Raw genomic sequence first — 24,387 nt, 5'->3', positions numbered from 1 at the left:
TTGTTTCATCTCATGAGTCACCCTAAACCAGACTTTCTTAAATCCAAATGTGCTGAAGGGAGTTTTGGGGGTGGGGGAAGACAAGGACAGGGGAAATTGTAATTATCTTCCAGTCTGACTGTAAACAGGGTAATCTGTGTAGGGAGTATAACAAGAGGTGGGGATAGTCTAACATCACAGTAAAAATGTAACTTGGCTTTTTGGCTCTGTAAATGAGTGTGACCTTTCTTCCGAATGTATGATTTGACCATAGCAATTGTAAGAGTATATAAGGCAGAGGATTGAGAAGTCTTTAATTACAAAAGGCTTCTTAGTTCAAGTCATAAATTATGTAAGTGGAAAGCTTTTTATCTTGTAATTAAACTGTGTGAAAAATCTCTTCCTAATCTGTGTTGATTGTAAATACTGATGGATGTGGTGGAAAACGTGATACAGTGGACTTAATGTCTTCTTATTGTCAAGCAGCCCAAGACAGATCAGCTAAACTTGTGAGAGATGACTTTTTTCCCAGCAGAAATGTTGAAGGGTAAAAGCTGAAGTTAAAAGTCATTCCATCTCTTTCCATAATGAGTTGGTGTGCAGGACAAGTCAGTCACTTTCCCTTAAAATGACCTCTTCACTCCAACCCATGTATTCTACTCCTGTTTTTAATCTGGAAGTTACAGAGCTGCGGTTGCAAACAGTGTTAAAAGAATAAGCCCTTCTGATGTTGCTTCCAGAGTATCGCAGTGCTGTAAAAGTCTTAGTGTATCTAAGTACTTCCACCACATCCAGGAATGCCCCAGCCACTTAGCAGGCCTGGAGTTAGTTTACACTAATGAGCTACCTTTTGCTCTTCAGCTTCCTCCTACTATATAGCCTGATGTGTTTTGCTGCGTGAGTGTGCCATAGGCTTGTCTCCCAGTCTTGATCAGGTGTCTCATCTTTACACCTCTCTCACAACTCCTATCAGAGTTTATTTGTAATGGAAGAGGTTCATATGATAAAGAAAAAACCAGCCAATCCTCACACCGCGATAGAGGTGAAAAATGCTACCTTGGCTTGGGACTTCTCCCACGCCAGCGTCCAGAGCTCACCAAAGTTGACCCCCAAAGTGAAAAAAGACAAGAAAATCACCAAGGGCAAGAAAGAGAAAATGAAGCTACAGAATGAGGGACAGCAAGCTGTGCTGGCAGAGCAGAAGGGCCATCTTCTAGTGGACAATGATGACCATCCTAGCCCTGAAGAGGAGAACAAAATCATCCACCTGGTTAATCTTCGGCTTCAGAGGACTCTCTACAACATTGACTTGGAGATAGAAAAGGTGAGAGAAGAAAGGAGGAAATCTGAGCTTTCAAAAGGCCTCATTTTTATGTGTCCCTTGGAATAGGACACGGTGTATTTTTGCATGAAATGGAGCATATTGCTTTTGTGCACTCCTGTAATATCCATAGCAACTGCGGTGTCCAGGATGCAGTGTATGATCTTGATGTAAACAGCTGTGCCATTTTAGCAAACTAGATTTTTGCAAACAGCCTATGAAATGACTGCAGGTTGTATAGGTTTCACATTTATGTGATGGTTTTGCTGTTTCTAGTTCTCATAAAGTATACAAGCTTGAAGAATCGGCAGGGCAACAGGGTTATTTATCAGTGGGGTGTTGGTGGATAGTGTATTTCTGCAACTGCTTGATAATTTTTCAGGGTTTCGGCTATATTCTTTGTGAACTGTTTAGGTGATTAGGTGTTCTAATGGAGCATAACAGTGCTTTTCATTGAAGAATGTGTGGTTTTCTTCCTTGAGAATTTTTGTACAGAGACTTTCAAGAGTTTAGAAGTAGTTGGAATTCTCATTCCGAGATGGGTAAAAGGATGTAAAATGTCAGAGAAAAAGCATTGAACTCAATATATGACATCTTCTACAAATACAACAGTTTTGCAGTCTGGCAGTTGGGTGTTGTAGTAATAGGATCCATGTATTTATCAAGATACTTGTGGTTAAATTGTTTTCTATAGTCAGATGAGTAGTGGGATGGTTTAGACTATTTTAAACTATAACCCCCCCTATATTTTAAACTTCTGAGGAGGATGCATTTACTTTAAAAAACAGCCTTGAAAAAAAGAGTACACAGTTGAAAATATCAAGTCTAGTTTTCTGTCAGAAGTTTGCAAACGAGAAGCCAGTAATGTGTTCCACAAGTGGCTATATATCCTTTTATCCACTTTACCTTTTTTTACGAAAGGAACAAAAATAGTTTTGATGAATTCATTATTTAATATGGGTGTCAGCTCGCCCATCTATTTTTTTTTTTCAGAGACATACTTCAAAGTGACTGAATTCTAGCCTTTTTTTGGTATGTGTTTGTTAGCAAACTGAATCTCATAGACAGGGAGATTTACTGGACCCATATATCCTAAATTCTGCTTTTCTTTCATTCTTTCTGTCTTTACATCTTTTTTTACCACTTTCAAAAGCATCTTGGTGCATTCTGTTCAGGCAAGCGTTGGTGCCTTTTGCTGAGTGCAGCATTCCCTGGGCCCGTATGAGGCCTGGTCAAAAGGGAGATGGTCTTAAAATACATTCATTTTTACCTGTAGAGTTGATTCAGTATTAGTCCACTGTGGGATAGCATTCCTTGTTGGTATGATATTCATCATATCTTTATTTGAGAGTTAAAATACTGACTGTCTTGCTTTTTTGTCTATTATGTCCCTTTTCAGCTGTCATTAATGTCCAGCTGTCCCTTCGGAGGTACTGAAGGTAGTCCAAATTCTGAAAGGGATGGAGAGTGTAAGAAATGAGTACCATAACTTACGTTTTTTTCTGTCTAGGGAAAACTTGTTGGAATTTGCGGCAGTGTGGGGAGTGGAAAAACTTCACTTATCTCAGCAATTTTAGGACAGGTGAGAAATTCTGTTTTGACTGCTTCTGTAGTTGATGGGCTCAGTATTAGATAAGACATATGCATATATGTGGTTAATAGAAGGTCAGTCTGTTAACTTGAAATTTAGACAAAATATGTAAATATCTATAATGAAAAACAAGAAAGAATTTGAAAAACAGAGGATGTTACAAATACTTAACAAGACATGGCCTTGGGAGAAGGAATAGCTGCCATATCTCTGTCAAGCTGGGACATAACAAGATAAGCTCAAGGAGAACCAAATGGTTAATGAGACCAAACAGAAAATTACTTGAACTATATGTGAATTGTCCTAATTGGCATACTAAAAGATCCACCCTCGAGCAAAGAAAGCCCCCTCTCTAAAGAATTGGGAGGTGAAAAGCCAGAATGTTGTACCTTTAAATGGAGGGGAGGCTTGCTAGAACCTATGAGAATTAAATGTAACTAAACATAATTGTAAACGATTGTTCCGAGTGTATAAAATGTTTTACTGTGTGTTGAGAGGTGCTGCTAGCTTTGTGGATTTGCATACGCATCTCTGCGCAGACATGCAATAAATGGTATCTCAGCTCTGTGTGTGAGATTGGCTCTTTGCACACCGGGTAACAAACTGTGAGATAACACTTCTGCTCTTCTCTTTCCTGTCTCCCATTTCACTTACTTGTACTCTGCAGAGCGAAGTCTGTTCTAAGCATGGAATAGCATAATTTCAGAGTTTACCTTTAATTTCAGATGACCCTTTTGGAGGGTAGCGTTGCAGTAAGTGGAACATTTGCATATGTGGCCCAGCAGGCATGGATTCTCAATGCTACACTTCGGGACAACATTCTTTTTGGCAAGGAATATGATGAAGAAAGGTTTGTCAGAACTGTTTGCTGATTTTCGTGAAAGCTTAGTAATTCTTGCCCAGAGTGTGGGGGAAAATTAATGCAGAGTACGCTGCAGTTAAAGCCTGTGTATCCTTTTAGGGTCTATTTTCAGGATTCCTTTAAGTCTCAGACTTAAGAGCCTGCCTCTCTTGCCCATGGTCACTGTGGTTGATGGCTGTCCATGCATCTGTCATAGCTCATTTGCGCTGAGGGCTATACCTCATGCAGGAGTACCGTCTGACCTCTGTTTTTAGCAGCTGCTGTGCAGCCTCTTGCTGTCCTGGCCTTGCCCTTTTTAAACACAACTGCTGCTTGCAAGGTACTGGCATTTGATGCAGTGAGGGCCTTGCCTGTGGCCTGTGCTAGCTGTCCCCAGAAAGAAATTGCCTCCTTACCTTCACAGTACTTCAGAAGTAGGTGATTAATCATTATCCTCAGTTTCTTCCTGGGAATCCAAAGCAGATCATTTTTGTTAGGCTGCAGGAATGTCGGACATTGGTGTAGAAAGTGAGATGATGCTGTACTAGCTAGGTATGTGGGGGAAGTAACAGTGTTCTTACTGGTTTTCTAACTGTTCTTTAGATACAATACGGTGTTGAATGGTTGCTGTCTAAGGCCTGATCTAGCCATCCTTCCAAATGGGGACCTGACAGAGGTATAAGTTTTGCTTATAGTAAACTAATCAGTAGATGGAGACGAGTTTTGATTTGGCAGACTAGACTGGAGTGAGGGGAACATCAGTCTGGTACGCTTGTAAGCCAAGCTGTTGAATGCACCATGTTGAGTTGAGCTTATCAGTGCAAGCCCTGAACTACTGAGCGTTGTGTCATGATTTTGACTCAGATACTGACAGTTTGGGAGGTGTTTTTGTGTTGTAAATTAATCTACCTTAACAGGATGTATTTGAACTTCATTTAAAATAGCTAAGAAAAAAGCATGGCTATGTTAATATAAAAAAAGTAAAAGAAGCAAAAAAAGTACTGTCACATTTCATGTATATTAACCTTGAGTTTGAATGTATAACAAAGAAGTGAACACCTGAAGTAGAATATATATATGTATTAGAACAATATCTAATATTATGGGGTGTGTGCATCTATGTATGTATAATATATATGCTGTGCTTCATTCTGGTCACCTCTTGAGCTCTGAGTATCTATGTTGCATGGTGCTGTAGAAATAAAATAATGGGTGTGTGTCTGTACAGATTGGTGAACGAGGGGCTAACCTGAGCGGAGGACAGCGTCAGAGAATCAGTCTGGCTCGAGCCCTGTACAGTGACAGGAGCATTTACATCCTTGATGATCCCCTTAGTGCCTTAGATGCTCATGTTGGAAATCACATTTTTAACAGTGCAATAAGGAAGCACCTGAAATCAAAGACTGTCCTTTTCATTACTCATCAGCTTCAGGTACTACATCTCTCATACTTTCTTTCTTGGACTTCCTCAAAATGCTGTTACAGGACAACCCTGTCCATCTATAAGATGCATGTTTACATTTACAGGCTAGGTTTGCAAATAAGTGGCAAGCACAATGTAATTCTTGATTTGTTGCCAGTGGTGCTTGGTGTCTGATTGTGACTGGTAACATTTGGCTAAAGATTGGTTTTGATAGAACATAAAAACTTTGTGTAGCGTGAGAGTAATCATGATGTTCTAGTCAATGCAGGACCTTTGAAAATTAAGATGTTTTTTACATGGGAGGAGGCATGTTACGTGCAGATGTCTGTAAATTAATGAAAAGGGTTTAATTGGGAGTGTGTTTGATTACTGGACGTAATGATAGAGACTTGGACTTATTGCTGTTTTCTCCAGTATCTTGTTGACTGCGATGAAGTGATCTTCATGAAAGAGGGCTGCATTACTGAGCGAGGAAGTCATGAGGAACTGATGAATTTAAATGGGGACTATGCAACTATTTTTAATAACCTACAGCTGGGAGAGACGCCACATATTGAGGTACTTGTTTATTTTAAAGTGCTTTGAATGTTGACTTTTCTGGTGAGGTGAACCAAATGACACAGTTGGAAGACTGGAAAATGCCTTCACATGTTCATGTTTGATCTGACCAATAGGTTTCATGCAGAATAATCTGTGCTTTGTTAGCACTTTTTATTTGCATCACAGTATTTAGGAAATGTGTAATAGAGAGGACTCTGCCAATGAACATCATGAATTGAACATGAAAGTAATGTATTTTCTCCTCTGGTGATGCTCAGAGCAGGAAGCTTGTTGTTTCTTGTATACCTTGCTTCTTAATTTACCTCCAACTTAGCACAGACCTGGACTAACCTTTGCCTGAAAAAATTCTTGCTGTGTTACTTTTTTTTTCCACATAGAGTGTGACGGAGGCACAGCAAAAGTGACACAACTTGTCAAAAGTTAGATGTGACAGTACTTTGGGAATGTAGCTGAAAATGCTTTGGTTTGGGGGCTTTTGAGAAGAAAAATGGCTGCTTAACATTGCTTCTGTTATGAGACAGTGGCTGTAAATGGAAACTTGGATTTATGCTCTAGTATTTTAGTTGATGGAAAAAATGTAAATCTAGAAAATAGTAAGAACCATTTAGTAGGACATGCATTTAAATTTGCAGCAATTAAATTTTTACCACTTTTCTCCTGTTATTTCCTTTATTCTTTGAGTAAGCAACTTGGCTGGTTTTTATTTGATGATTTACTTCTCTAAGTTTTGTGTGTGTTTTCTCTTAGTAAGAAGAGATTACAGAGCACATCAGCAGTTCTCTTTTTAAGAGTTGAGAGGCTTGTTATTCACAGGCTGCTGACATTTAAAAAAAAATGTGTTTCTGACAAGGTAGCGTTGGAAAAAATATACAGACAGAGAAGGTGCTTGGTGAAGTTTTCTCCAGGGAGATGCTGGTGAAAGAAGCAAAACAATACAATGCATTCATTACTCTGCATATCCTTTCTGAGGCATGAAGCTTATAGTTCTGCCATTTTAAGATTAATATAATGACAGTTAAGATGAGATTCTCCTGTCTGCATGCTTGACTGACCTTCACTGTCTCCCTGTGAACACTAGCTCTTGTAAGGAGCATTAATTTGCATTCCCTGTAGGATAAGAAATGGATGGTAAAGTTAGATTCTCAGTGGTTTGACATATGTGAGATGTCTCTTTTCACATAGTGTGGGAAGATGGCCCTGAAGATGGTGTGTAGGGGGTTTCAGTTAATGTAGGCTGTTTCTGAACAGGTAATAACTTCCATTTGTGGGAAGATGGCTGGGTTTAGAACAGTAATTGTATGTGCAGTTTGGTGTTTGGACATTTGATTTCTGGAAGACTAAGCTAACCTGACTTCATCTTTAGAGTCATTTAATGAGAGATTTCTTCTGAAGTACCTAGGGTGTTTGGGGAAAAAAAGGCTTTTAAGAAAATTGTGAGTTGCAGTTGTGAATTACAACTGTGATTTTAGAAGGGATGGGGATTACATCTGTCTCTTGGTAATACGGGTGTCATTCCTCTACCATGTGTGCTTATAGTATCACTGATTCTGGAAATTAAACTTGCACGCTACCAGTACAGATTGGTAGCAGTTCAGATTAATCAAGCTGGAGAATTTAATCCACCAGAGTTGGCAGTCATCTGTAATAACGGTGAAGTTAATATCCTCCTTGATGTGAATGCTAAGCTGTTGAAAACCTTTGTCCTTAGGAGGCAGCTTATAAAAAGTTTGGGTTCAGATATGAAAATGTCAAAGGAAATACTCTTGTTATGTTTAGTGTCATTGTTTTCCTGCAGATTAATATAAAGAAGAACACAAACAGTTCACTGAAAAGACCCCAGGATAAGAGTACCAAAACAGGGTCTGTGAAGAAGGAGAAAGTTGTAAAGAAGGAAGAGGGTAACTATGTAATCAGATTTCTGGCTGTAGTTATTTTATGCACCAATAAGATCAAAACATTTGCTTTCATAGTGTAGTATGAATGTACCTCCCAGCTTTTGGAAGTTTTCTCAAGTCCTGACCACTCAGTGTGGCTGATACTGCACAGGTAGTGGGCACTGAACATTAATTCATTCATTAAATATGGGTGCCTGCACAATGTTTTTAAGTTCAATCAGGCTGCTGCTGGTCAGATGCCATTGGCATAAAGGAGCTTACAGCGCACTGTCCCCCACACTGCCTCTCCCTCCTATCCCAAGAGGGGTAATGTGTGTGGCTTGGTACTTGCAGAGTCCTGGGCAGGACATGGTACTTATGTATGAAGAATTGGAAGGTCTGACCTCTGATTTGTGGTTCTCTCTGTTGAATGTTAACTTCGAACTACAGCGGGCTTTAAAAAAAATAGTGAGGCTGATGCCAGCCTAATATTTAAGTCTGTGCTGATTACGCTTTTTCAGATGTACTATGATGTGAATGATTCTGCAAGGAAGTGTGACGCTTTGAAAAATGTTTGAATCATTAAGTTCTACGTATTAAGTAATTTCTGTATTTTTGAAAGTTTTCTGTACATTTTGAAGATGACTAGTTTTGTGTATATTCACAAACTTACAGAAATCTTAATGGAACAGCTTTTTCCTCACTCCCCCTTTCTTTTCCTCCTTTTGTTTCACAGGCCAGTTGGTCCAGTTGGAAGAGAAAGGCAAAGGCTCTGTCCCTTGGTCTGTTTATGGTATCTACATTCAGGCAGCTGGAGGCCCCTTTGCATTCCTCATCATCATGGCACTGTTTGTGCTGAATGTGGGCAGTACAGCTTTTAGCAACTGGTGGCTGAGTTTCTGGATCAAGCAAGGCAGTGGAGTAAGATAAATAGCTTTTGTACTCTCTTGTGTCTAATGGGCAGGGGGATTGCTCTCCTAGACTAATCCAAACCAGTCTTATGAGACCAAATGGCGCTTCCTAATTTAAGCAAGTTGTAAGGCTCCCCAGGAGGTCATCTCCCCAAGAGTGTTGATCTTCAAGAATTAGTGAGCTCCGCTAGTAAGAATATAGCTCAGGTGGTTTTGCATTGCCCTCTTGTTCCTTGCCTTGGTTAGTCTGAGAAAAGGAAGTGAAAATGTGAAAGGAGCCAACCAGCTGCAGGAGGAATTACTATTTTAGTGCTGTTTTTCGTTTGAATGTGACCTTACATCAAACAGGATAATCTTGTTAAATTATATGGCTTTAAGTCAAATTAATTTTGGGAGTTGCTTTGAAGATTGTGATGAGCTGGAATGGTTTGAGACTTTTCCCACTCTAGGGGTTTTGACTGCAAGTCTTACTGCATTTGAAGTTTCAAATATAACTGCAAGATTTTTTGGGGGATGAGTGGGGTGGAGGGAGCAAACTACTAACCTCAGATAAGAAATAATGAAGTGTGGATGGCCAACGATATTAAAATAAGCAATGAGATCCTTAAACATACTTAAAGATTAAAAGAAAGAATGAGAATGTATGACAGTGTGACAGTAAAGAATTTACTGCATACTGGCAGAAAATAACAACTTTTTGATAAGAAGACTGTACAGCGTATCCAAGGTGAATATTGCTGTGTAATAAGAGTGGTGGTATGCAAGTATCTGGTGGTGTTCAGAAGAAAACAAGAAATAATAAGCATGAAATGAGAGATTAGGAATTAAATGAAGTAGGTATTGTGGTAGTATTGTCAAAGATACTGTAGGAAAAGGGCCAATCTGCAAGTCAAGTATTTCTGCTAGGGAAAACTTTCTGAAGTACTCAAAGATTATTGAAGTACTTTATTTAGAAATTCTGCATATGGTGGGAGGGGACACAAGACAGTTAAATTTTACCACGTATAGTGTGTGTATGCTTAATCCATGTCTTAACTAACTATTCACCAAAACCTTGCATTTTCTGCAGAACACCACTGTGACTTTGGGAAATGATACTGTCATAAGCAACAGTATGAAAGATAACCCTCATATGCATTACTATGCTGGCATCTATGCACTGTCCATGGCAGTTATGTTGATCCTGAAAGCTGTTCGTGGTGTTGTCTTTGTAAAGGTACGTGCCAATGTTGCTGTTCTTCATTTTCTCCCGCCCATCCTCCTACTTCTGTATATTGCTGTCACTGTGGTTCTTTTGGTCACCTCTCAAGAGAGACTTTTAAACTAGAGGAAGTCAGATCGTGGATTGTGAGGTTTCCGTAAGTCATCTCTTGGGGCTGCACCATACTTTCTGTTAAACTTCTGCTCGAGTTAATAGCTTCCTCCCAGTGGTTGGAAGGATGGAACGCAAGGAAACAAATATTATGGTTGGAGACAGAAAATCAACAGAATCTTTTGGTGCCCAGGGGAGGTTCAGTGACAGGAAAGCAAACATTCTTTCATGACACTGATGTTTTCTGCATTGTCAGGGAACTCTCAGAGCATCCTCAAGGCTCCATGATGAGCTCTTCCGACGGATTCTGCGTAGCCCCATGAAGTTCTTTGACACTACACCCACTGGGCGGATTCTCAACAGATTTTCCAAAGACATGGATGAAGGTATCTCTCACTGCATGCTCTGTAAATCCCATATTTGGACCTCCCAGTTAACTCCTTAATACTCTCCAGTCTCTTGCTGTTGGTGTGATCATAACCTGTATCTATTGCCAAATATGTACTTGTAATAGACAAAGCAGGAGTTGGGACATACCTGAGTTATGATTCTAGAAGGCAGCTGATGTCTCAAGTCTGTCCATTCACTTTTGAAGAATAAAATATGCAGCTGCTTTTGTGCTACAGACTGCATATGTACGCTTAGCAGTTATTGCCAGGGGAACCTGGAGTGTCAGGGTGAAGGTGATGTGCAGCAAAGGTGGTAATAAGGTCAGAGTTGCATTAGTGCTATTTCTGCAAACGGGAATAACTGAAAAGGCTACTGGCATCTCAGAAGATAAAAGCACCCCGAATGAAAATGTACATTGTTAATTTGAAGAAGCCATGAGAAATCGCTGTCCTTGTCGATGATGTACAGATGAACTGAGTTGCTTTATGTAAGTTGTTTTCGCTTTTTGTACTCAAGATCTTCCTCTTTTCCCTCATCTCTTCCAGTTGATGTTCGCTTGCCATTTCAAGCAGAAATGTTCATCCAGAATGTCATCCTTGTGTTCTTCTGTGTGGGGGTGATTTCTGGGGTTTTCCCCTGGTTCCTGGTGGCAGTGGGGCCCCTCATTGTCCTGTTCACAGTTCTGCATGTTGTGTCTAGGTAAGTGCATCAGCTGCATTGAGTAAAAGTAAAGATACTTTGACCTATTAGTAAGGACACAGGCTTCTTGAAGTATATATGCATCAATGTAGTGGTTGGCATGTGGTGGTTGTACATGCACTTAATAGTGCTTCTCTCCTTCCAGAGTCTTTATTCGAGAGCTCAAACGTCTGGACAATATCACACAGTCTCCATTCCTGTCTCATATTACATCTAGCATCCAGGGTCTCTCCACAATCCATGCCTACCACAAAGGACAGGAATTTCTGCAAAGGTTGGTCTGGATACCCATCTGGGAGTGGTGAAGCAGAGAGCAGGGTGTAACAGGTTTACATTCAGATTTATTAATGGGGTCTATAGCTGATGGCATGCATTGGCTCCAAGTGTGAAAGTTATTTTTCGGGGGGGGGGAAATGAGGGAGAAAAAGAAGGAGAAGGGTAAGGGAAAATTCCCCAGTAGCCGACTGGGAAGAACAGTGGTGATGTCCCAGGTGAATGCCCTCCTCTGGAGTTCTCTGTAGTGCAGCAGGTGGCAATGATAATGGCGAGGACAACTTTTTGGGCTATACGCTTTCCCTAGCAGCATATAGTTTTCATCGGCTCCTGCTCATACTTTCTATTGATTGCTTCTTGTGATGGTGTTAGCATTGTTTAGAGCACACTAACAAAACCTCAGTGTGCCTGTTGATAAGCTGTTAAGTCTCTGTGCACGTGTATAATTGGATAGCATTTATCAAGTATTTAAGTGATTGTTAGCCACCCTGTGCACTGTGCTTGGTTTTCTCTGGTATAAACTAAAATCTGCAAAACAAATGTTAAGGAAAGTGAAACATTTCTCACGAGTGGTAGTCACTTCCCTTGAGAACCTGCCACAGCAGTATCAGGGCTTTGCAGGTGCAAGGTCATGAGACCAGCAGTGTGGGACCACAGGGAAAATTGCCACAGAATCTCTGGAAAGACACTGTTTACACCAGCTTAGATGGAAGATCGCAGAGGTGCAAAGAGCAATCCCTTAGCATTGCTGGTGGTGCTAGAGCACTACGGCACTGCACACACTCTTGCAGCAGTGATTAGTGTAAAACAGAGTTGGGTGATCAGAAAATCTCGTTGCTGGCTTTGTGAATCTCTCAAGTGTCTCCCCTTAAACTTCCTCTCTCAGGTCTGCAGTGTCAGGTTTGTAAATTACGTGTTTATTGATGTGTTTTAATTAGTGTCGCCAGTCCTATCAAAACTTCCTGTAACTTTACTCTCACACTTGTGTATAAAACAACAGATATTCGGAAGGACTGCTGCTGTTACCCCTGGAGTAATCTGTAGCTATCGAGCATCCTCTGAAGGTCTTCAGTAGGCGAAGTTGTAGTGAAAGTGTGTGTAATGTGCTTGAATTTTGATTCACTCGACTAATTTACTGTTGTACACAGAAACTTGGTAATTTGACTTTCAAAAGTTTGTGCTAAGTAGATACCCGACATTGTTCAGGAATGTTTGTAAATACTGCTATCATGGCCTAGTTTGAAACTTTGTCAACAACAGACTAGGCTTTCCACCCTGAATTCTGATACTGCTCTGCTATTTGTAGAACATCAAGCTTGTGGAGGTCTGCTAACCTTTCCTGTATTTGTTTCAGGTATCAGGAGCTCCTAGATGACAATCAGGCACCATTTTACCTGTTCAGCTGTGCAATGCGCTGGCTAGCTGTACGGCTGGACATTATCAGCATTGCGCTTATCACAACCACTGGCCTTATGATTGTCTTAATGCACGGCCAGATTCCTCCTGCCTATGCCGGGCTGGCTATCTCATATGCTGTGCAGGTGAGTATGGCCACATATTGTGATATTTAATTTCTCATTTAATGCAGTTATCACTAATGAGTAAATGTAACACACCACTGAAGACTTTCCTTAATGCACTGGAATGCAAGAAGATACTGTTACCCCTCTTGGCAATGAGGGGGAGAGCAACTCAGAGTCAGGACGTTTTGCTAGCGGCCGAATTACAATTTAGGAGGAGTTAGGTGCTTAAGGCTATTGTTGTGGGGAGCTGCTTTTTTTTAAATGGTGAAGTGAAAACGTTTGAGGCTCTTCGTGTGCTGCAAATCGCAATTTTCCTGGATGTTTCCAGAAATTGGATTGATGGTACGTCAGACGTCTGCCGAGCTGATGGCTTCGTGCATTGTCTGCGGTATGTTTTCACAAAGAGCATCCAGCGTTGCAGCTGTGCGGGTTAGGGACTTCAGGGCTCAGAGCTGTTGCAGTTGGAGCTGTTTGGCCTTTTCTGCCCCCTGCTGGTAGAAAGGTGAAACTACAAAACATAGACGGCTAGTATTTGCAGGTGTTGGTTGCGGGAAACCTTTCTAAACTGTTGGCTTTCCAAGTGATTAATAAATTGTGGTTATTTTAAAATTAACTGTCAAGTAAAATGAACTTGCCTTGGGCACCTTAGCCATATTGTATCAAATATTACAGAATCAGAATAATTTAGGTTGGAAAAGACCTTTAAGATCTTAAGTCCAACCATTAACCTGGCACTGCCAAGTCCACCACTAAACCATGTCTCTCAGTGACATATCTACTTGTCTTTTACATACCTCCAGGGATGGTGATTCCACCACCTCCCTGGGCAGCCTGCTCCAACGCTTGACAACCCTTTTTGGTGAAGAAATTTTTCATAATATCCAATCTAAACCTCCCCTGGCACAACTTGAGGCTGTCTCCTCTTGTCCTGTCACTTGCTGCTTGGGAGATGAGACAGACACTCACCTTCCTACAACCTCCTTTCAGGTAGTTGTAGAGAATGATAAGGTCTCCCCTGAGCCTCCTTTTCCCCAGGCTAAACCACCCCAGTTCCCTCAGCTGCTCCTTGTAACACTTGTGCTCTAGACCTCCACCAGCTCCGTTGCCCTTTGGACATGCTCCAGCATCTCAGGGTCTGTCTTGCAGTGAGTGGCCCAAGGCTGAACACAGGATTTGAGGTGTCAGGTACAGGGGGACAATCACTTCTCCAGTTCTTCTGGCCACAACATCCATTAGGTTCATCTCTTAATTCAGTAATAAATCACAGCTCTAAATTTGTCTTCATTTTCTCCCATCACTCCAGTTAACAGGGTTATTCCAGTTTACAGTCAGACTTGCTTCAGAGACAGAAGCTCGCTTCACCTCAGTGGAGAGGATTGATCACTATATCAAGGTAGGATAATACATTCAGCTGCCTGTTGTAACATTTCTTGTTGCTTGTCATGTTGGTGGCATAAAAGAAGTGTCAGCCATAGTTGCCTTAGTACAGAATGTGTGTTTCTGATCTTGTAAACACATTAATGCATGTACTATAATATTACAGAGTTAATCTATTTTATGAAGCACATATATAAGCATTGGCAGGATGAGTAGCACAGGAGCTGGTAGGTAACTAAGCTTGCAGGCATCACTTGCCCGGCATTACTGAAGTTACATAGGCGATCGCAAGTTTGCTGACATTCTCAGCGGTGGAGTGTATGAAAGGGGTAAGTGAGAAGTCAATGCTATATCTTACAGTAAAAGAACAATGTTCTGGCATCCTTCATTTTAAACCTAATGGAATTGCTTCATTTAAACACAGATAACTGTTACTTTACATGTAATTCTGCTTCATCCTAGTAAGTGGTTTTTATTGTTTCCCTCAGCTATCTTATATAACATATTTTTGTATGCTTAAAAAGTCAGGGAGTTGCTCTCATTGTAAACATGAGAAATGTGCTAGGCTAAACATGAGAAATATGCCAGGCTGAATGCTTAGCAAGCTGCTCTGATTATCTGTAACCCTTTCTTTATAACTGGCATTTGTGTATGTGGAACTGGGGATAGGTCAATGGGGAAACTGTAGCCAGGAGAAAGCCTTCTACTGGGTCTGGTCTTTGAGGTGAAAGGCTTTTTGATGTAACATACAATACACATTTGCTCTGAACTTTGGAGTGCAATATAAAATCTGGGCTATGTAGTAGTTGCTATTTGTAGAATCTTATTTTAGCCTATGGATTTCATACCGAAGAGAAAAAAAATGCCCACTCCCCCAGTTAAATAAACAAATCATCTTGTGGCATCTAAGCAGGAAATTTCTTTGTATAAGAAGGCTTGGTGACCCCGCAAGCTGACAGTTGTGTGCCAGATACTGCCCAGTACATCTCACTGGGCTGAGATGGGTTTGTCACTGTCAGGCTTTCAGTGGCAAAACCTATGGTGGTAGGCTGTTCGGTTTTTTTGTTTGGTTGGGTTTTTTTTAAGTTCCTGTCTAGACAGCCATTTTATTTTGAAACTGTAAAACTAGTTTGAATGTGAAGGGAAGAGGTGGGTGTGCAATGAAACACCATGCAGGTTCTGTGTCTTACCAAGTCCCAGGCTTGCCTTCTCTCAGTGCGGCCTCCAAGGTTACTGTTATGCGCCCCAAGCTCAAAGGATTGGAGCACTATTGTAGCAGATCACTGTTTTTCTCAAACCCTTGGGGTACAATTAATCTGCTTTCAACTAGATATTGCAGATGTCCACAACTGATAGAGTCCCTGTGGGATCTCTCTATGGTCACGTAAGAAATGGGTATCTCCAGAGGGCAATTTATTACCTGTTCTAAGGGTTTATACTAGAGTGAGAAAAACTACACTCCAGAAATGCTAGCTTCTTTGTAGCGACACCTAGTTGGCTTGGAGATTCTTACTTTGTGTGTATTTAAAGTTACATGAGGTGAATCCTGCGACAGGATTTCTGCCATTCTTTGAAACTGCTTGTGCCAAATATGGGAAAGTGACCTTGGCTTCATTCTAAACGTGCTATAAAGGCATGTGATTGGCTTTCAGAGGTTCTGCTTTTCTGTTTAGTTTGTGAACTGCTTAATGAGGGACCTAATAAGGAGCAGAGTAAAATAGCAAAAGTAAGCTGGAAGGGGCCCAACTGACTCAGTGATTTAATAGAACATGAGAAAATAAGGAAGAGAAGGGAGAGGTGTAGCATTTGTACAATGTGTCACGTGGGCATTCTCTTCTGTGTTGGAATCGGCAGAGGTGGCCCTGGCATGACATAACAAATGAGACAGAAATACAGCAGATTTTGCATCCAGAAGCATCCAGTCTTTGGAGTGCCGTAAAACTCGAAAGGATTGTGCTCATAAATAATAGGCCTAAAATACTTTTTAATTCCATTGATGAAAAATATTGTCGAGTAGAAGGACAGATGTCGTTGAGGCAACAGGAGGAGAACAATGCATGGTCCATGTAATACAGCAAACGTCTGAACCAGTGAAGCTGACATCTAGCTGCACAGTTCATAATAAAACTACCATAAATTGATCTGCAGGGAAGAGCTGCTGAAAGCTGCAGCTGGTAATTTTCCTTTCTGGTGTTCTGTTTACTGGAAACAGAACTTCTGTATTTTGTTTGTTTTGTTTTGTTTTTTTAAGACACTTTCCCTGGAAGCTCCTGCTCGGATCAAGAATAAAACTCCTCCTCTGGACTGGCCACAGGAAGGTGAAGTTGTTTTTGAAAATGCAGAGATGCGGTACCGAGAGAACCTCCCTCTGGTACTTAAAAAAGTGTCCTTTACCATCAAACCAAAGGAAAAGATTGGCATTGTGGGAAGGACAGGCTCAGGTAAGGAAAAAACACTAAGCAGAGTTAAATTAATATTTTTATAGAATGGGAAAGGAATAGAGTGGGGCAGTTATTGGTTCTTCTCTGTCTTCTCTGTGTTTGAATAAATTGTGAATTGCGCAGGAGAGGTCCTGTCAGCGGTGGATTCTGTTCATGTGCATACATAAGCAGGATCCCTGTAAATAGTAATGAAAACAAGTTTCCATTTAAAGTAGAAGGCTATCCTACTCTATCTGAGGCAGTATGCTTGTAATGTTTAACACCCCAAGCCACTTACCAGCACAGTATGCTATCTACAGTGTGCTTGTTGCAGCTTATTTGATTCTCTTGAAATTTTTTTTTTTTTTATTGATGCTGCAGCCAGGTTTGGCTTTAAGCTGTCTCAGAAGTCTGTAATGCAAAGAATCAAACCCCTTGTTTGTGAGATGACTTAAGTCAACTCCAAAATGTAGTTTTTAAATAAGCAATTAATATTGCTTTTTTGGGTTTATGTGGCAAGGTGGGGCAGCACTGCAGGGGTGGCTTCTGTGAGAAGAGATTAGGAACTATCCCTGCAATTGCTTAGAAGTTTAAATCCTGAACCTCAGCACTTACCAGCATTGTTTGCCAGGACTTTATGGCATTTTAAAACACTTCTCTTACACATGGACAGCTTTTAAAATTATTTCTCATCTCAAAGCCGCCACGACTCTGTAGAAACGCTAGTATTCTATTTCCTGTCTCACTTTTAGGGAAGTCTTCCCTTGGAATGGCACTCTTTCGTCTTGTTGAACTGTCTGGAGGCTGCATTAAAATTGATGGAGTGAAAATAAATGACATTGGTTTGGCAGATCTTCGCAGCAAACTCTCAATAATTCCTCAGGAACCTGTGCTGTTCAGCGGCACCGTGAGGTTAGTGAGACCATAAAAAGGCAAGAAGGACTAAGCGGGCTACCAGCTTGTACTTCAACTCGTATAGATGCCTGGTGAGATGTCAGTTCTTGGGCATCTTGGCTTCTGTTCTCTGTCTTGAAACAAAAAAAAAGCACAGGTAAATGATTTTAGCTGGCCCAGTGCATAACTGGGTGTGATCATCCTCTGTGGAAGTCTTGCTTTCCCTTTAGATATGATTGAAATTATTTGTATCTATCTTCCATCTCTACTCTTTTGTCTTTTAGCTACTCTATCCCTAGTGTTCTGGGAGCATCTGATTTCCTTGGCAAGGAAACGCTGTCAGTGGAAGGCTAGATGGAAATCATCCATCTGGATGAATTAGCACACTGCTGTTTTGCCATTCATTGCTGAATAAAAATTCTGGTTATGTTTTCTGCTTCCCCCTCCAGATCAAACTTAGATCCTTTCAATCAGTACAGTGAGGAACAAATCTGGGATGCTTTGGAAAGGACTCACATGAAGGAGTGTGTAAGTATTATGTGCCCTGTGAGATACATGTTTGTCTTTTAACTTCCAAACCAACATGTTCTTTAGTAGGTACTTCAGAGACCTTTAGATAAAGTTTTTTCTTTGCAGTTTTTACCCCTTGTTGGCTATGCTTTATTTCACAGATTTCCACACCACACACAAACCCACCCCCACCCTCCTACCCCTTATTTTATCAGACTGATTTTTTTTGTGTGCCGTATGTTGAGTGTGTATTTTTTAGTGTATAGCATAGACAGTGCTGCTTCATCACATGGACTCCTAGGGTGTTAAAATATTTCAAGTGATATTTTTCTGTATGTGCCTTAGATGTGCACTCTGCATTTACATTTTTGAGTGTAAATGTCGCACATGCACGTTTATACTGAACTTAAAATCTGCCCTTTGTGAGGCCCTCTGCAACAAGTCTCGCTGCCATGACATTTCTGATTCTTTTCTTGTAAGTCAAGTGGCATGTATGACTGTGGCAGGTAGTAATTCCTGCAGGGACTAGGACTGCTTTTCTCATGGTGAGAAAGATTGTCAGGAGCTCTGTATTCACGCTGATATGACTTTGTCCGTGGCACACTGTTTCATTAGAGGTGAAAGACTGTACTTGGCACACTGTTTTGTTAGAGGTGAAAGACTGTACTTAAGTAAGACCAAGGTTGCCTACTGAGATGGTTCTTCTAGTTTAGTCACAGTGGTGTTTTCGGGAGCTGTCACTGAGTCACGGCATTTCAACTGGACTGAGCAGGCCTGATGTTGTGTTGCTGTTCTAGCATTAGTTGCTTGTTACTAATTTCCCAAACAGGCATAGGGAGAGATGGACAGAATGTGATGGATATTTTGGAACATGGGCAAAATCAGATTTGCAGGAGGAGCAACTGTCTCATGCCATGGAGATTCAAAAAGTCTGAGCAATGCTCCTAAGATTTTTGCTGTTTCTTTCCCCTGCAGGTTGCTCAGCTGCCTATGAAACTTGATTCAGAAGTGATGGAAAATGGGGAAAACTTTTCCGTTGGAGAGAGACAGTTACTGTGCATAGCTAGAGCTCTACTACGTCGTTGCAAGGTGAGCCATAGTGGTGAGTGAAATAGCTGGAGATACCAGACTGATAGGATTGAGCACGCCTTTTTTGTGTCAGATTCACTCTATCAAAGGAATGACACCAACATCTACAACAACCCAGAGAGGTGTAGGGTTAGAACAACCAGGAAGGTGTCTGTAGCCAGCTGCTAGCTCCTGTAATGTCCTGCCATCAGATAGGTACTGCTTTTTAGTGTTAATAATAGGATATCAGACTGGCCTAATAATTTCTTGTGTCCTATTACTGGAGAGCATCAGATTATTTAGTTCTTCCACCTTTTGGTGAATGTCACCCAAGTATTTTCCTTCTACATGGTGTTCCACTAAAATGTAGTTTTCAAGACTCTGTGGAATTTGGGACCATGCTATGCCAGCAAAGTTAAAGATTTTGTGGGAATGGAAGTCAAATAATTAGTGAGAAAGGGCTTTTGGATTGAGACTGACCAGGGTTCTGACTTTTTTCTTAAACATGGCACACCATCAGGTTCACTGCATCCATTTTAAAGTCAAGCTACTCAGAAGAAGTTACTGCTGTCTCTGCAGTACCTGCACAAAACAAATCTAGTTTAGCTTTGACAGGACACCACTCCAAATCAGTTTGAGTCTGAGAAGAAGAGTAGTTCTTTCCAGCATAAGAAAGCTAGTAAACCTAGTCAGTATTGGCTCATTCCAGAAGGAATGTCACCACCAAGGATGTGTCACATTAGTTTACCAATGAAATTTGTGTCTGAGATTTAGCTGCTGAATGTGAAACTGAAAGTAGTGGAAACTTCAGGCCCAGGTCAGAACCCAAATGTCTTGTGGCTCTAGGATGTGACTGTAAAATGCAAATGTGATCCATAGGGTAACTTTGTTGAAAGCAATTACATAAAGAAAACTGAAAGGGTGCTTGTAAAAACTACCTTTGTGACCACAGCTCTGTAAGGATTGCCAGTTGGGACAGCTCTTGGTTATGGTAATTCTGGCTATTCTACATATTTTTATGTTCAAGAAGGGAAAGTGTTACTATGGGTAACAGCCAGGATTATGTTTTGCTTTCAGATTTTGATACTGGATGAAGCAACAGCTGCTATGGACACAGAGACAGACTTACTGATTCAGGAGACTATTCGAGAGGCATTTGCAGATTGCACTATGTTAACAATTGCTCATCGCCTGCATACGGTACTGGGCTCTGATCGGATCATGGTGCTAACACAAGGACAGGTAAGCAGAAAGGCTTTTGTTATTGCAGTTCCTGTTGCAGTCTGGTGGTGCCATACGTGCAGGCTGAACTGAAGGAACAGCTTGTATTGCAGGGTAGAAAATCCTCTGTGTTCCTTCACATCCTTGGTAATAATACTCCAATAGAACCGGTTATTGCCTGACTGTGACAAGACCAAAAAAGGCAAGATTTCTTGCACACTTCAAGAAAGTACTGTAGAGTAACGGTTTATCTTTTAAAACTCCCTTTTTAGGTTAATTCTGATATGGGTAATAACATAAGCATCTCTGCTGGGGCTCAGGTGGCAGTTTCCTTTCACGAAGCCCTGTGCTATCAAAGAGGCACATGAGAGAGATGGCTTACCCGATTTTACAGGCTTCCATGTGGGGGCCATAAACAGTTATATCAAACGTAAGAACATTTGGCAAGGCTTTTAAAGATAGAGAAGGCAAAACCCCATAGCATCTGCCTCTGTTGCCAGAGCCACTGGAGGGTTGCTTCCTGCTGGGTAGTTCCAGTGTTTGTGTGAGCTCGTTTGAAGCATCCCAAGTTACAATATGGATGCATAAATGCACACACTTTCACTGCTTGTCTTCTGCTCTACAGACAAATGCCATGTTTTGGCCTCTTCACTACCATGTCACAAGTCCAAGGTGTGGGAATCCATTTTCTGCTGGATTTTACTGACTTATTTTACCTGCCTTGTTTGCTTTTAGGTAGTGGAATTCGACACGCCGTCTGCCCTTCTGGCCAACGAGAACTCACGCTTCTATGCTATGTTTGCTGCTGCGGAGAACAAGGTTGCTGTCAAGGGCTAAAATTCAGGGCAAAGTCACTTTAATTTTGGAGAGCTATACTCCCTGCCTGTGGCAGGCCAGCTCTTCCTCCTCCTTCAAGCAGATTATTGCCTTTTCATCTTTTAATTTTTAGCACAATATGTCAAGCCAGAGAGTTTTTAAAACAGTGTCAGAAGAATTCTTCGTGTTTTTATTATTGTATTTATTCCATAATCATATTACTAATTTTTTGTTAAGTGCACTCTACAAATGGCTCAGGGAGCCATAGTTATAAATGTATCAGAGGCCTATAATGAAGCTTTATACATGTAGCTATATCTATACATAATTCTGTATATAGCCTATATTTACAGTGGAAATGTAAGCTGTTTATTTTATATTAAAATAAGCACTGTATTAATAACAGTGCATATTCTTTTCTATCATTTTTGTACAGTTTACGGTACCAGAAATCTGGCTTTGTTATCGGACTGTATCAGACACCATTTTGTCTTCTACAGTGGGTCTTTTCCTAGTGCCGGATTTTCTGCGTGTCTGAGTGGAAGTGAAGCTTTGCAATAGTGTCCTTTATTGTCACATCTTTGTTGTCTAGCGCAGGGGAGAAGAGCTCTGTGGTGTAACTATTGCATTGTAGTTTATCAAAGCTATTTGGAGCATCGCTAATGTTCACCACGGCAGCAGCTGCTGCTTCCCATGATGCTTTCCCAAAGCAGGGTTTTTAGTGATCTCCTGAGTGGAGAACCACTTCTGGGTCACATTAAGGCCTCGTATTTTCTCAGTGTCCTGATGCAGTACTTCTTACTGTGTCAGCAGGGCTTATTTTAATGCAAGCAAGCCCAAGCTCTTCCTGCTTCGCTGATCTAACACAACCAAAATCTAACTGTTCATGGAATGATCTGTAACAAATTAATCATAAGGTTCAAATTGTACCCTGTATGCTAGCAGGAAAGCCTTTTCACAGTTGCTTCAGCTGACTGACTCCTGTATCTGGAAGCTGCTAACACTCCGTAGAGGTTTAGGTTGGCTTTCATTGGCATGGGTAACACTAACTCTCTGTTCTGCTCACTTATACTAAGGTTAAATGACATCAATATTTCCTGTTTCTTTATTGCACACTTGTTAAGGAAACGGTCCCCCCACCCCACGTCTTCTGGAACTTTAAATGGGTTCCTGTTGATCAGGATGTAACACTGGTGTAGGACATAGTTTTCTTACTGTAAAGAAGCCTACCTCAGGTTACTAGGTCCTGTGTGGTATGTTGCCATGATCACTGTACACCATCCCTGTTTTACAGGACCTGTGGCCTGGGTGGGCACAGTCGCTCCTATAATAGCCGTGAGTTATTGAATGGTCAGCGTTGCATGTCTTTGTCATCTTGGACATTTTGTAGCCTTAGCATGTTTGCAAAATGTCTCATTGAGGCAGAAATCTGAAAAGTAAATAAAACTATTTTGGGTTTTGTAAATTTTATTGGCTTAAGTGGTTTGTTTTGGGCATGTAAATCACTTCTCACCCTTTTGAGCCCTGGGGGACAGTGTTTGCAGGCTTCCCCTCAGCCCCCTTGTCTATATACCATGGCCTGGTCTTCATTCCTTCAGAGTGGAAGTGTTTCTTTAAAGTGTAGTGGGTAATTTTTGTGCAATATATATATGTTTGTGTTGAGTAGTACGGGAAGTAATAATTTATAGTGCAAGTATACAAGTCAAGTAGCAAGGGAGGAGGTCAGACAGAATACAGAAGATTCATCTTAAACTCAGACTTTTCCGCTTTTTTTTACCTGCAAACGTTACTGTTTAATGTGATGTGACTGCAAGTAACAGAAACATGCATTTCTACCTACCAATACTGTAGGCAAATCATGGCATTAACAGAATGTAGACTGGAGCTTGAAGGTGGCACGAAAAGCATCATTTGTTGCAGTAGTTCTTGTCCTGAGCAAGAATGAACTAGCACAGGTCTTGCCCTGCTCACAGGCCTGGACCCAAGCTCTCTCTGTCAGGGCTGGCTGCCGTTTTGCTGTGTTACTCAATTCAGGGAACAGAGTGGCTGTATGTTGTGGTTAGGAAAGGGAGAAGTAACAGTCCTCTCCAAAGAACAGCCGGCTAGGTGGGGGGGTGGGGGGTGGGGTCACTTTCAATCAGAAACTTGAGGACAAAAAGAAATTGAGGAGAGGCCCAAGGGAGCAGGGGTGTTAGGCCAGGGAGGTACGGAAAGTAGAGCTGCGTAGAATGTAAAAGGTGAAGGCTGAACACCTTAAAGGGAGAGGGAGAGAACGTGAAATGCTTCTGCCTAAGACTGTGGTTAGAACAGGTCAGTCCGTTGTCATGTGTAACTGTCAGGGCAGGATTGTTTGGGCCCTGCAGATCTGAGTTTACCCCATGAACTCCAGTATTTCCCTTGAAGGAAAAGGGCTAACATTCTAATCCCAGGCTAACCTACTTCTCAAGTGCCGCTAGGGTCAGTGTGTGGCTTCATTTTGCAGCTAAGGCTGAGCTAATGGCAGTCTGGGCCTTCGGGGGAGCCATCCTGACCTTGTCCTCCTTCTTCTTCCAGGCTGGGAGTTCCTTCCACTTTCCCGATGCCAGCAGTGGCTCTTGCCCAGTCCAGCAGTGACCCAGTTCAGAAACCTAACTTGCAGAAAGTTCACCCTCCCAAAGAGGCATGCTGTACAAAGGAGGAGACAGGAGGGCACACCTGGAAGGGAGGCGAAGCGGGCTGCTGTGTTCAGTAGGTGCTAACTGTGACACTAGCGTAGGGGTGAGAGGAAACCGCGCTCACGATTCATTGCACCAAACTGCTGCTGCCCAGCTGTGCTCTCCTAGAAAGGTGAATACTCCCCTGCCGCTTCAGCGAGCTGAAACAGCTCAATAAAAGGTGTCAAACAAAAGCCTGTGAAGGAGCAGGTGAACAGTCACCTGCAGGCAGCAGGGATTAGCTCAACCATTTTGTTAAACCTTTGTTTCAGCGTTGTTACTTTGGAATTAAAGAGAACACTTCTCTCTGGCAGACTTTCTGCTGTAATCGTTTACCTGCTTCATTTGGTGCTTTTCTCACAGACAGTACAGAAGTGTTGCTTCTCACATGGGCAATGTATTTATTGGCTTTTGTCCTGAACCACAGGAGCAAGCTGAGGCCTGGCCCAGGGCCCTGTCGCTGAAGTAGAGGGAACATCAGTATTTACCAATGAGGCTGAGATAACTGTATCTTTGACGCATTCTACAAGCGGTTGATGATAATGGGAATTTTCAGGAACTGGATCCTGCTTTAGAGTTTATAGTGTGATATCCCAGAGAAGGCTTCAACCTGTGAGGAGCAGAATAAAACTGGGATTGGGACAGAGGCTTTCCTTAAAGAGATACTACCTAAGGTAGCACAGAGGTAAC

The 24,387-nt window shown here is 41.5% G+C and overlaps 1 protein-coding gene across 10 annotated transcripts in view; it reads left to right on the top strand.

Annotated features, from left to right (window-relative positions):
• The window catches only part of ABCC5 (ATP binding cassette subfamily C member 5), a 49,247-nt gene extending 25,235 nt beyond the window's left edge, over window positions 1-24,012 (top strand). For all 10 annotated transcript variants that reach the window (XM_055723382.1, XM_055723381.1, XM_055723383.1 and 7 more), the window contains 21 exons: window positions 953-1,303; window positions 2,811-2,882; window positions 3,617-3,741; window positions 4,336-4,408; window positions 4,961-5,164; window positions 5,570-5,713; window positions 7,512-7,614; window positions 8,327-8,511; window positions 9,571-9,717; window positions 10,070-10,199; window positions 10,749-10,902; window positions 11,048-11,176; window positions 12,530-12,716; window positions 14,002-14,091; window positions 16,327-16,516; window positions 17,248-17,407; window positions 17,839-17,917; window positions 18,875-18,988; window positions 20,045-20,209; window positions 20,924-21,007; window positions 23,558-24,012. In XM_055723382.1, coding sequence (XP_055579357.1) covers window positions 953-1,303; window positions 2,811-2,882; window positions 3,617-3,741; window positions 4,336-4,408; window positions 4,961-5,164; window positions 5,570-5,713; window positions 7,512-7,614; window positions 8,327-8,511; window positions 9,571-9,717; window positions 10,070-10,199; window positions 10,749-10,902; window positions 11,048-11,176; window positions 12,530-12,716; window positions 14,002-14,091; window positions 16,327-16,516; window positions 17,248-17,407; window positions 17,839-17,917; window positions 18,875-18,988; window positions 20,045-20,209; window positions 20,924-21,007; window positions 23,558-23,617 — 2,946 coding nt within the window. In that variant the 3' untranslated portion in view covers window positions 23,618-24,012. The remainder of the gene's footprint in view (window positions 1-952; window positions 1,304-2,810; window positions 2,883-3,616; window positions 3,742-4,335; window positions 4,409-4,960; window positions 5,165-5,569; window positions 5,714-7,511; window positions 7,615-8,326; window positions 8,512-9,570; window positions 9,718-10,069; window positions 10,200-10,748; window positions 10,903-11,047; window positions 11,177-12,529; window positions 12,717-14,001; window positions 14,092-16,326; window positions 16,517-17,247; window positions 17,408-17,838; window positions 17,918-18,874; window positions 18,989-20,044; window positions 20,210-20,923; window positions 21,008-23,557) is intronic.
• Window positions 24,013-24,387: the final 375 nt, after the last annotated feature.

The sequence above is a fragment of the Falco cherrug genome, chromosome 11 (genome assembly GCF_023634085.1).
Source record: "Falco cherrug isolate bFalChe1 chromosome 11, bFalChe1.pri, whole genome shotgun sequence".
In the NCBI taxonomy this organism is placed as follows: domain Eukaryota; kingdom Metazoa; phylum Chordata; class Aves; order Falconiformes; family Falconidae; genus Falco; species Falco cherrug.
Note: the sequence above shows the minus strand (reverse complement) of the source record. Positions and strands in the feature narration are given on the sequence as shown.